This window comes from Oreochromis aureus, linkage group 6, assembly GCF_013358895.1.
Source record: "Oreochromis aureus strain Israel breed Guangdong linkage group 6, ZZ_aureus, whole genome shotgun sequence".
NCBI classification, from domain to species: Eukaryota; Metazoa; Chordata; class Actinopteri; order Cichliformes; family Cichlidae; genus Oreochromis; species Oreochromis aureus.
The window spans coordinates 34,548,656-34,560,900 of NC_052947.1; the positions used below are offsets into that span (position 1 = coordinate 34,548,656).

The window sequence follows — 12,245 nt, forward strand, 5'->3', positions numbered from 1 at the left end:
CATGGGTTACAAGGAATGTGCTACATGCAGTTTTTTGTAGAAAATGGTTTCTATAAACTTCAGCCTAGTATTTATATCTGAAACAGGTTTGGTAAAGGGGGAAATCCACTCAGATCTACTTATAACCTTGCCACAAATTGCTCTCTCCGTTTTTGCATTTACTTATTCCTTTTTGTGGAAAAAGTGCAATTAGCTGTGGCAAGAATAACAAATCTTAGCTGGCCTATTAATACCTAAACCCAGCAGTTCTCAAAAGTCGGACAAAGCCACAGCATGTGGAGCATGGATGAGCCTAATGAGACTTACGGTTGTGAACTCTAGTTTTTACAGAGTGTGCCACAAAAACTATGAAATCCACTTAATTTATTAAATATGTTTCGAGTGGAAAGCTGGAGCCTCCTCTACACCTACATGTCAGTAGTAGTAGCAGAAGGGTACCAGTTTGGCTCAGTGGGTCAGCAGCCAGCCATATGCTGTATAACCAGAGTGCAGTGGCCTGTGTTCAAGTCTTCTTCTCTCTGGCCCCACTTTCCTATCTGCCTTCACTGGTAAAGACAAAAAATAATCTAAAAGTAGATGTTTGATACCATTAAGGGAGTCCTGCTTGTCCTTTGTATTTTTATAATGCAAATCTGAATGGAATCAAATCCGTTTCAGCCTTCAAATGCATTTTTCACACCAACTACCCATGATTGACGAAATCTATCGTATTGACAAACTGCTAGAGCATCAAAACCTGGAGTGGAGTTTACCTTTATTATTGCTTTCTTCCTGTTAATCCCAGACGTTAGCAGTAAAACTGCCTGTAGATAAATTAAAACATCAGATTTATAACATTATAGAACCATCTTAAAAAGGGAAAATTGCACAGTTTAACATGGGTCAATTTATCAAATTAAATTTAATACACGTACAGCTGAATCAATATTACACAGTGAGTGATTTCCTAAATTGCCTCTTAGACACTCCGAAGTGATAACAGACTGTGCTCCAATCAGCTCAACAGCCATGGTTATTAGAATAATCCCGTGAATTCATTTTTGTGTGTCATTTGTTTCACAAAGTCTTTCCCGGTAAGTATAGGAACAAATGAAAACAAAGATCAGATCAGCCATTTGTATACATATATGTACAAAAGAAAAGAAAAAAAAAAAGGTTTCATCTCAGGCACATGGCAGAATCAAACCAGATGCCAGTGACGTCACCTCAACACTGGGTCAATCTTTGGGTCAATCAACCATATAAAGGCATAAAAACGAAAAGATCATGTAGTGTACACGGGAATGATTTCATTTGCCAAATTTAGACACAATAAGTGCATGTAAGGTTAAATCAAAATCCTGAGTGTAACATAGGGTGATAAAGTGTCCCAATCTTTTAATAACACAAAAGTGCAGATATTTTTAGAGGCAGCGATTTCATTTGTGGGCCTTTTGACGCAACAGGAGAAAAAGCACCGCTGTAAATAATCTTAAAAAACAAAAAAGTAAATAATAGCTGGTTCAGTTTCAGGGTCCTGGTATTCTCCATGCTGGCTTACAAATCCAAACTTATTGGTCCAGCTGAACAAAGCTTTCCTTCGAGTTTTCAGTCAAAACTGTGCTTTTCCTGCCATGACCTGCTAACACGGCTGCTGTGAAAACAGGCGCATTCTCACAGCTTTGACACCCACACCAACCATATGTAATACCTCCAAATACATTAAAACTCAGACTATTCTTTAAAAGGAGAAAAAAAAAATAAAATCACATTCCAATTCGTCATTGAATTGGTTACTGCATCATTACAGATCATTATCTTCATACGCTAAACAGCTCTACCCCTTGACTCAAATGGAAAACTTCTTCGGTGGTGTCATAAGTGGGAGATGACTGTTTGTCTTATTTTCCTCTTCAAGTTTTCATTTAAACTGGAGGTGGTTTGCTAACGCATTGCACCAAAGTTGTGCTAAATTCCATCATTTGATAAGAAATGAATAAGATAATAATAAAGAATATTCTAAATCACAAAATGTTTTCTGGCTTTTGGTAAGATTGTTTAAAAACATCACTTGAAACATTCAGCTGACCTAAGTGAGTATGGAGTGACAGATCTGCCATGAATGCTCAAACATCTGCTGAAATGCAGTCCCCGATCGAGCATCTCCTTTAACATGAATGTCAGATATGAGCTGTTATTACATGTTAACACTTTGCAGTATGTATACTGGACAAATGCACACATTCAATTTTTAAAACATGTTTTATCAAAAGCCGCTGCACTGAATCATTTGGGGAAGTCGGCCTTATGTCGCTGCGCTGGACTGATTGCTGGACAGGAAAAGAAAAGCGATCAGCAACAACACTCGGGAACATGGATATGATCAAATAAGGACAAAAAGGCTGTGAACAAAGGCACATGGTGGAAGCTGGTTCCCGCAACTGCTTCCAGAGTTTGAAACCACTGAAGCGTAAAGGTCTCCGGGCCTCAGTCAGCATTGAGGGAAAGCTTCAACCTAAATGTAAAGGAAGCAGCAGATCACATGACAGGATACTGGTCCTTCACACTAAAGGTTTCCCCAAGTGTTTGGAGGTGGGAACTGGTCGACGTCACCAGATTCATCGTGAGATTTGTCCCCCAGGTTGAAAGTTAGTTTGTACCGCAAACGGACTTTCTCCTGTGACGACACAAAAGCAAACAGGTTAACTCATCAGTGATATACAGTTTCACTCCTATCACTGTTCTTTGCTGCATTTACATTTTTAGAATACAATCATCAACATTTCTCCTTAAAAGGCACAATTTATTTTGATCAGCGATACAGAAGGTGAGCAATCTACTGCTGCAAGGAAGGTAAGAAGCAATATATACATTTTAGCCACCTAAACACAATGTCAATTAAAGTGTTCCAGTTTTATTTGCAGTATTTTCACAGCTTCAGACAAACACCAATTAAACACAGGGAAGTTCTCTTTAAAGCCACCAGCCTCCTTTAATAACAGTAATTTTACCTGAGAGAACGTGGCAATTGCTGCATTCATCGGTTTGTTTGTGACTTGTGTTTTAAAACATTAAACAGTAACTCCTGTGCTCTGAGATAAATGTACATTTTTTGCCAAAAAGAGTCTGCCTTTAGAGCAAATAACCGCTTTAGTTTCTTGTTGTAAATGAAAGCTATCAAATTAAATGAAATTATAGCAAATTAAAGCAGTGAAAAATATTCTCAGTACACTTAAAGAGATGCAACACAAGCTTTGCTTCTGTGACAGTAGTCCTGCCTGCTACCTCGAACTGCAGAGGGGCATGCTGACTGATCTACTGTAGATAAAACACTGACGAGTAACTGGTGAATGTATAAAATGAATAAAATGGATATTCTGACCTGAGGTGATCTCAAGCAAAGTGCAGTGTATAAACAATGCGGCTGAAGACGTAGATTACCTTGTGAGGGTTTGCCAGCAGTAAAATCTGTGTGATGGCAGCTGGAGGCAAGATGGGATTGAAGGCAGGCAGCTCAGTACTGGAGGGAGGCTGTAGCTTGACTTTCATCACCTAGATAATGTACACCCATTGACACATTAAAACCTACATGTTTTCCAGCTGGCTAAAAGAACAAAAGCTCTCACATTAATACCAGAGATTGACTTAATCTCAACAAAGACGAATTTGTGGATCAAATGCATGGGACATGGCCATTGCTACCATCAGTATGAATATCAGGAAACATGCACCTACTCTGGGCACAGCTGCCTGGAAGCGGATGTTGGTAACAGGAATAGGGGCTGAAGACAGCATGGAGATTATCACCACCAGCACGTCAGGTCGTGATGGAGGGCAGTCGCGGGCAAAGGTGAACAAAACCCGGAGACTGTGCTTGTCAAATACAGTGACTGGTAACAAGGTGCCTGAAATAGATGACCAAAAAAATGTGATTGAAGGAAACAAAAAGAAAGAGGATTTCAATTTATGTTACTTCAATATTAGCTCACAAAAACTTTAAAAACTGAGGCTAACTTTTTGTTCCAGTGCTTACTAGGTTTGATGGTTTCCAGAGGCACAGTAACATCAGCTAGAGAGATGCTGTCGTAAGTGTCAGCAGTAGGTAATGAGGCTTTGTCAGTAACTGTGAGTGTAAGATTGGAGAGCAGCACGGCATCAGACTGCTCTGAATGGATGACCGAACTGGCCCCAGGAGCAGTAGCAGAACTAGAGGTGGAGGTGGAAGCCGCAGCAGGTGTGGGCTTTGAGCTGGATTTAGCCGGGAGATCTCGTAAAGGGACTCTAGATTGAGGCTGCAGCTTATCCCTACATGAAAAAGAACAAGGACACATGTTATATGGCAGCTCTGTGCATGTCAAATTCCAACAATAGCACGTTACACTACAAAGGTGATGACAAAAATCACTAACCATTTGACCTGCTGGCTCTCTGGAGGCAGAGACTGCTGCAGCAGTGCCTTTCCCAACAGGTCCAGCTCTTCCATGGCTTTAGGAGGAGCAGTAGCCCCTCCTACTGGTGGAGCCTGTGGTTTCTGAATCACAGCTGGTAGCAACACTGAAGCTGGTGCAGATTGAGTAGATACCTCTGTTATATCTGATGTCTGAGAGAAAAAAAACTGAGTTATTTTAGTGTAAAAAGAGATGAAGATGGAGTAAAACAGAAAATTAAGCCAGTGGCAGGAATCCGCTGTGTGTGAGGTATTTACATGCTATGATTTATTTAGAACAGCTGGGTAACAGTAAAGTAAGTTTAAGATTTTAAACATGTCACACAATAATTTTACTGTGAGCATATTAAGTATTATCTTACTTCGCACCTGAAAAGTGTTCTGAGAGTCACCGTTTTCGGTTACATTCAGTCCTGAGAGAACAGAGACAACAAAAGTTAGATTATATCCAATTTGAGGTCATTTTTTGGAACCACTGAAGCCTTTTTAAAGAAAAACAAAGAGCACAGACTGTATACAGACATAGTTACTGCAACTGAAGACACTGCACGCACACAAGGTATGCCCACACCAATGCAAACCCGGCTTTATCATCCATTTTGTGTTACATGTACCATAATATACTAAGTAAGAGACTTAGAGCACGTTCTATACAATCTGACTTCTTTCTGCACCAAGTAGAGTCGCCCCCTGTTTGAAATTAATCAATTTTATGAATCTAAAACGGTGAGATCAATCTTTTACATACACTACAGTCTTATACTGTAGTAAGGGAAAGAGACTAGACTTGTGATCTGGCCAGCAACACACATTTCTTTTCCGCTAGTTATTAGATCACCTTAAAGTGTATAATTTTGGTTAAAGTGATTGCTTATATCCCTTATTCCCTCCCCCACACTATTAATTAACTACAGAATATTGCATTTTATCACAGGTGACTTTTCTCATTCGTTTTTGCAATCTTAAATGAAACTGTAGGATTGTCCCCCTTATAGAGGAGGACAATAAAGGAGAAAGGAGCAGAAATGCATGATTCTTATTTATAAAGGTCTACTTGAAAACAGCCCAATTACCTCTGCTCTGCAGCACTTGGCATGTCAAGTGACGTGACTTTCTAACATTAGCTGCAGCCATTATTCATGTTAAACGCAGAAAAACTGGACTCAAATAATGAAAATAAGTACAAAATGAGCTGCCTAAAAGCTGAATGAGTGCTAACAAAAATTAAAAACTTTATTTATCACTTTTTCATATTTTCCTTAATTATGTCTGTACACAGGTGTCTCTGGAAAATGAGATCAGGATCACAGAGGAGGTCCCTCTCTGCAGGATGCTGTGCTTGAATCAGTGGAAAATAAGGCAGAATTGTGCTGAGCAGACTGGGATGTGCTTCCTGGCTTTCTAACTTTTTGTTCACAAACCACATGATTTTTCCTGCTTACCAAGTGACATGAGCTCATCATCCAAGAGGCTCAAGCCCATATTCTGAGTCAGAGTTTGCAGGCTGGAGGAGTCTGTGTTAGACGGTGCAGTGTTGGCTGATATGCTAAGGCCTGTCAGATCCACAAGCGCTGAGCTACTGTTGCCTGATTTGGAGAGAAAATACTCATTTGTGACTCAGAAATTGAGGGAGAATTAGGGTAAACTCTAATGGATGGTAAATAAGACTTTATTGCAATCTTCAGCTGTGACTTCGAAGGCACCCACCTGGTTGTAAAGACGAATTTATGCCATCTTTAGTCACATCCTCTCCCTTTACGAGCTGTCGGTACTGATTAATGACCTGCGTCAAGCTGTCATTGGCCTGCAAGATATCCGCTGTAAGCAGAAAACTAATCAGTAACACAAAAATTTTAGAGGCCTAATTTTTATCTGTAAAGGTTTGTATAGGTAACAATCTTACCTAAAGCTTCATCACTATCCTCCGTGTCACTCGCTAATCGGAATAGGGTAGGCCTCATCTTCTCACAGCGATTGTAGAGATCCTGCAATAAAAAATACATCTTGAAACCCTAAAATCACACACCTGCTGAGCAGGACCTGTGGGAGCACGAGACCTGCAGCAGCTCTTTTTAATGTGCTGCGTCCTACAAACCTTAATGAGCTCCTGGTTGCTCTGGGAACAGCTCTCCTTATTGTAGCCCTCCAGCAGCTGGCTCAGCAGGCTGACGCTCTCCTTCACCTCCTGGATGGCGTTCACTCGCTTCGACACTTTCTCCACTCGTTTTTGGTCCTAACGAAAGGTTCGGTGAGATCACAAAAGAAACTTTTGCAGACCTTAATTTTTTCACTCAATCAGGCCATGAAGGACAGATGTAATGATAATAAATAACATATTATAGCTTACGACTAATATTTAATGCCACAAAATATGATAGTAAAGCAATTCTACATTTTAAAACCTATAATTAAGTCATTTAATAATGAATTTAAGTTTTATTTCACCAAAATTCATGCGTGTCATCTGATCGACTATCATTAATCTTTATCAATGGGAAGTATTAGTTTTTTATTGCTCTGCACTTACACAGTCATTCTCAATAATTTATTAAAAACATTTAAGCCTTGGTGTTTGATCATTTCACTAAAGCCATAAATATTAAATGAATACACCATCTCCATAAAAGCTGAAGAAGACCGAGTCAAACAAAGGGACATGTATGTGAGAGCACATGTTGTAAACCTCACGCAGCAAACAAAGCCGATGACTCACCTCTTGGACCATTTCCTTAATGAGCTTGTTTGCTGCTCTTAAATCTTCAGGGTGAGTGCTATTCAACAAGCGGGACAGCGTCTATAAAAACAGGATGAGACAGAAGCAGGACAGGAAAGGAAAGAGGAAGAGAATTTTTTAAACTGCTGCTCCCTCAGTTTTTCCCAGGAGTTTAACGTTACATCATTTGATGGGAAACATAAACCTGTGATGATTGTGGAGGAACAAAGCCCATCCTAGGACAGAAAATTAATGACGGCTTTGTTTCTAGAACCTGAAATGTCAACTCGTTGGTGCACGAATACACATCCATGATTTCACAAGTCTATCTAATGTGATTGGTGCTTCCTGATTACTTGTGTAATATATACACCTTGGATTTCTCCTCATCTTCAAAGATGGCACTTTTGGCTCTGGGTGGAGGGGGTGGGAGGGGCTTGTCAACGGGAAGCACAGGATCCTGCTTGACAATGCCTGGAAAAAACAAGAACACTTATTAACTCTTGAAAAATACAACATCTATTGAGAGGGCCACCTGTGTTTTAAATATCGGTTCTATTTATAAATCATAGATAAAGAATCCAGGTCACCTTGACCTCTGCTCCAAACATGATGCCTGTGATACTACTGCTTTAATACTCTACTCTACACCCATTAAATAATTTTAAATTAGAATGCCATTTGTAGTCTTCAAATATACCCCAAAAAAAAAAAAACAAGTGTGATGCTAATATAATCCAGGAACTTATGACCTCCTATCTTCCCCTCCTATTGGAGGGGAAAGTCCGTTTCTGCAATCAGACTGGGTTCAGATGACCATGACTAAGGACATCAGTCTCATGCTTGTGCTAGAAAGGAGAACTGACACCTTCCCCCTACTAATCAAAAAGAATGGGGAACCAAAAAACACACTAACACACACACAAAAAGGGGGGAGGGGGACTAACAACATCCATAAAACTTGTACGATGAACTAATGTGCAACCATGGAGAACAATAGAAAGTTAAAGCGGGCCTATTATTTTTCATTCTTTGAAACGGGTGGAGTAGCTTTGCATGATTAACAGTTCAAAGTAATGACGGTTTATTTTCTGCTTGACCTCAATACAGCCCCATGTCCTCTACCTTTAGGCCCACCTTCCCTTCAAACCTTTTCTGGTTTTCCACATGTCAGAAACCAAAAGAATCCAACGACCCACAAGCCACATTTTTTTAAATAATTAAAACTAGAATTAAAGTCAATAAAAGTCAGAATCATAAGAAAACACTTATTTGTTCTCAACAAAAGGCTCTTTTATTCAGCCTAATTTCACACCATATTTTACTCTTTGCAATCTGCCTGAAGTGGCTCTGTGCCCTGCAGTTTGAGAAACACTGCACCTTTTTCCTGACTGGCTGCCTCTCACAAACAAAAGGCCTGAACAGCAGACAGGAAGGGCTGCTGTGACAACCATTATTAAAGACATCTGTGTCACCAACATCATACAGCATCAAGACAAGAAAAAATACAGCTAAATCTGAGTTTTCACATAAGTTCATTATTTTAAACTTTGTAGAAGTCATTTGTTTTGATGGTTTCACATAAAACTCTAAAACATCAGGAGAGCTCACCCTGTTTTTTCAGCATCTGATATGCTTCCAATATCTTGGTCTCATCTGGGAGTCTCACCGTCCAGCTGTAAATCATCTCTAAGACCTTCTTCTTCACTGCCTCTGGAGCTCGGGCTCCTAAATACTACAGAGAGAGGGGGAATGGGTATTAGCTACTGCTAAAGAAAAACAGATTTATTCTTTCACAAATGAAAATGAAATTGGGTCAGAAGAAAGTAATTATTTGGTACAAGATTTAACATTAATACCTTATTCAGGCAGTGTTTTCAAACAAACTGTAAACTAAATACAGCTCCATTGTTTGTGAGATTCATCAAATAGCTGTCATTTCCAGTAGTTATACTAAACTATAAAAACCTTCTCATGGATCTTTGGTTACAGCCAAACTGGTGAGGCAAAATATAGAACAACAGTCGTTACCTTTGGTGAAACCACTTTGATTAGCTCATTGAGAAAGCGAAACTTCCCCACTTCACTATGAAATCGCTTTCCACAGTTCTTCATGCATGTCTCAAGAACCTGTGAATTGTTCAAAGGTTGTTGGTTTTACATTTGCACAGACATGCAGAGTTTAACATGACATCCTGCAGACCTTTGCACTTGATGCTGTGTGCAGGACGATCTTACCGTTAGCGCTTGCATCGCCTCCCACTCCTGAGGAGACTGAATTTTATGTGCCAGAAGTCTGGTTGCAAGCTGAGGCCTGAGAAAACAAAGAAAAAGGTTTCACTACAGTGACAGACTTAGGAGGTTGTACAACACCTTAATTTAAATTTTTAGTGATATACCAATTGTAAAATTCTGGTTTTAAACACTACCAATTTTTTGAACCAACATTTGCCACTGCCATCAGCAAATTTACAGTACTGTGGAAATCTCTTGAGCCACCTCATGTCTTTACATTTTGCTTCCAAGGAGTAAAGTTTCCGTGTAATTTGTTTTTACGTTATCTTGAGCAGTTCTTCTTCAGGCTTTCTAAAGGTCTTTCTTTGGACATCTGGCTGCTTTTTCCATTCATTTTCAGTTCAGTCCTCATACTTGAACATTTTCAGGGATGCTTTTTGGTCACTTAATACTAACTTATGAATTCAAGCATTAAAAGGGCATCTGACTCAGGGAATAAGAAATTCTTAAGGAAAGGAAACAAGTAGAAAAGGCTGAGGTATGCCAAATCACACAAGAACTTGACTGAAAAGCCCGTGACAACAGCTCTGATAGAGCAATGAATCCAAATTTAAAAGTTTTGGTTCAAATCAATACATAGAAGGTCAGGACAGTGGTATAACAGTGAGTGTTTACAGGCATCTATAATACGTAGTGGAGCCTTTGTCATGGTTTGAGGCTGCATTTATGGAGCTTGGAAATATGAACACAGAAAACTATTGTCAGATTTTTATCCAACACACAATACAATCTGGAAAGCATCTGATTGACAGTATGCCAATAATCCCAACACACTGCTAATGCAGTAAAAGCCTTCCTGGATAAAAAGAGAGAAAAAACAAAAACCACACACATTATGGAAAACTATCATGGAATAGTCTGCCCAGATGCCAGACCTCAACATTATTGATGCAATGTGGGATTATCTTTACAGAGAACATCCAAAGAAGAGCACTGAATGTTCTTCAAAAAGCATGGAGAGCTGTTCCTGATAACTAAAGAAGAGCAACAGTATCTCTCTTCTTTAGTCATTAAGCCTGTATAGAAGAATAAAGGTGGTCACTCTCAACCACGTTAGAATTCTACAAACTTTGTTTTTTTTCTCTTGTATATTGCATTTCCATTTATTTTTGCATATTTTAGTAACTCCCTACACCCGCTTCTCATTTTCCTGACAAAATTAGGGGTGGCTCAAGACTTCCAAAGTGCTGCAAGTCAAATTATTTAAAGCCAATATAGACATTTCACCATTAAATCACTGCATCCCTAAAATTAATTAAAAATGTCACATACAAGCAAACTGTTAAAAAATGCATTTCAAAAATCCTTTAAATCAACACTACTCTAAAAAACTGGACGGCAAAGGGACACAAGTTGTCAGGATAATAATGGCAACAGCTGGTACACCACTTTCGTCTCCATTTCAGTGTGAAATTGTGCAACACATGAATCATCATCTCACCCTTCCGGTTCATTTTCGAGCTGATCACAGAATCCCTTTATTGAGTCCCAGTCAGTTTCCTTATTCAGAGGATTGGTGGCCTTATCTGTGTAAAATGGAAAACAAACAAACAAACATACATATCCTCAACTTGCTTTAAATGCTTGGCATGTTTGTGAACTTCAGACCTGAAAACTGGGACAGAACCACTTTAAATCGGGTTGTTATTTGTAGATCTGTGAAGCCAGTCAAACCTGTCGCTTTACACCTGACACTGTGCAGCAGCTGTGGCCTGTGAGCGTGTGCAATATGCAAATGAGCTCTCTGGCTTGGAGCAGATGAAGAGGGTGGCTCGCTCTTGGAGACGTGTGTCAGATTATAGCCCAGGTGTGACAGGTTTCCTGCTAAACTTGGTCCTCAAGGAAACAACCAGAAGCTAACTAGCTGCCTGATTTTTAGCCTTCAGCTGAGTGTTACTGACACCTTTAAATTTAAATGTCACCTTTCTGTAGTATCTCTGAGCTAAAGCGGACAACAGTAAACTATGTTTAAACTCATAATGAAGCAACTATGAAACCGTATATAACTGTTGGAGTTTGTTCCTTATAGTCAGCTGCACTTTTTCATTTAATGGCTTTCGCTGACTCCTCTCTGCTCCCGGGGGAGGAAGCTATCAGCGTCAGCAAAAAATTCACAATGACTAAATATGTCGATGTACCTCAGGGGCATTTCGGTTATCTATCCACGTTCAAAACCTAATCGAGTATTGTAATAAATGGTAACTTACTGATGCGAGACTGCAGGCTGGCCTCATCCGGAGGCGCCGCCACCGCCATCTTTCGGGAATTCTAAACAAGAAGCAAGCTATCGCGAGACTTTTGTAACATATCGCGCGAATAGCGAAAAATTTGAGAAGATCTCATCAAACAGCGGTGGGAACGATACTAATGCTCAGTTGAACTCAGATCATTAACAACTCATTTTATTATTGGCGATTAATAAAGGATTCTGGTGGTGAAAAAACATGTGCCAAACACAAATCCATCTATCCATCTATCTAACTGACTGTGATAACAATTTCATATTTTCATATTCTTTTCCCTAGACAGGTTCTCTTAGGTATATTAATGGTAGCATTATAAAGTGTTGATAAGAATGTTATCTTTTCTTTTTACTCTAAAACTGACAGAGACCATAAAGGAAGTGTAAATGTAAGCATGCCATTTGTCTGATAGGTGCTTGAGTAGCCATACTCAAATGTATGAAAATAATAATTCTAATAAAGTAAAGAACATTGTTATTGAACATTGTGAAAATAATTCAAACAGTTTTGCATAAAATACTGACAGGATCTGAATACTTTCTTAACTTCTGATGAAATTCTACCAAAG

The 12,245-nt window shown here is 39.3% G+C and overlaps 1 protein-coding gene across 1 annotated transcript; it reads right to left on the reverse strand.

Annotated features, from left to right (window-relative positions):
• Nucleotides 1–737: 737 nt before the first annotated feature.
• On the reverse strand, nucleotides 738–11,698 carry LOC116331378 (ADP-ribosylation factor-binding protein GGA1-like). Its single transcript, XM_031754059.2, has 17 exons — nucleotides 11,642–11,698; nucleotides 10,876–10,960; nucleotides 9,378–9,453; nucleotides 9,171–9,269; nucleotides 8,751–8,874; nucleotides 7,513–7,613; nucleotides 7,140–7,220; nucleotides 6,522–6,659; nucleotides 6,330–6,411; nucleotides 6,134–6,244; nucleotides 5,869–6,012; nucleotides 4,796–4,839; nucleotides 4,389–4,579; nucleotides 4,013–4,284; nucleotides 3,715–3,884; nucleotides 3,421–3,531; nucleotides 738–2,656 (listed from the first exon to the last, which is right to left on the reverse strand). Exons 1-17 carry the CDS (start codon nucleotides 11,688–11,690, stop codon nucleotides 2,546–2,548), a joined length of 1,989 nt encoding a protein of 662 aa, XP_031609919.2. The 5' UTR covers nucleotides 11,691–11,698; the 3' UTR covers nucleotides 738–2,545.
• Nucleotides 11,699–12,245: the final 547 nt, after the last annotated feature.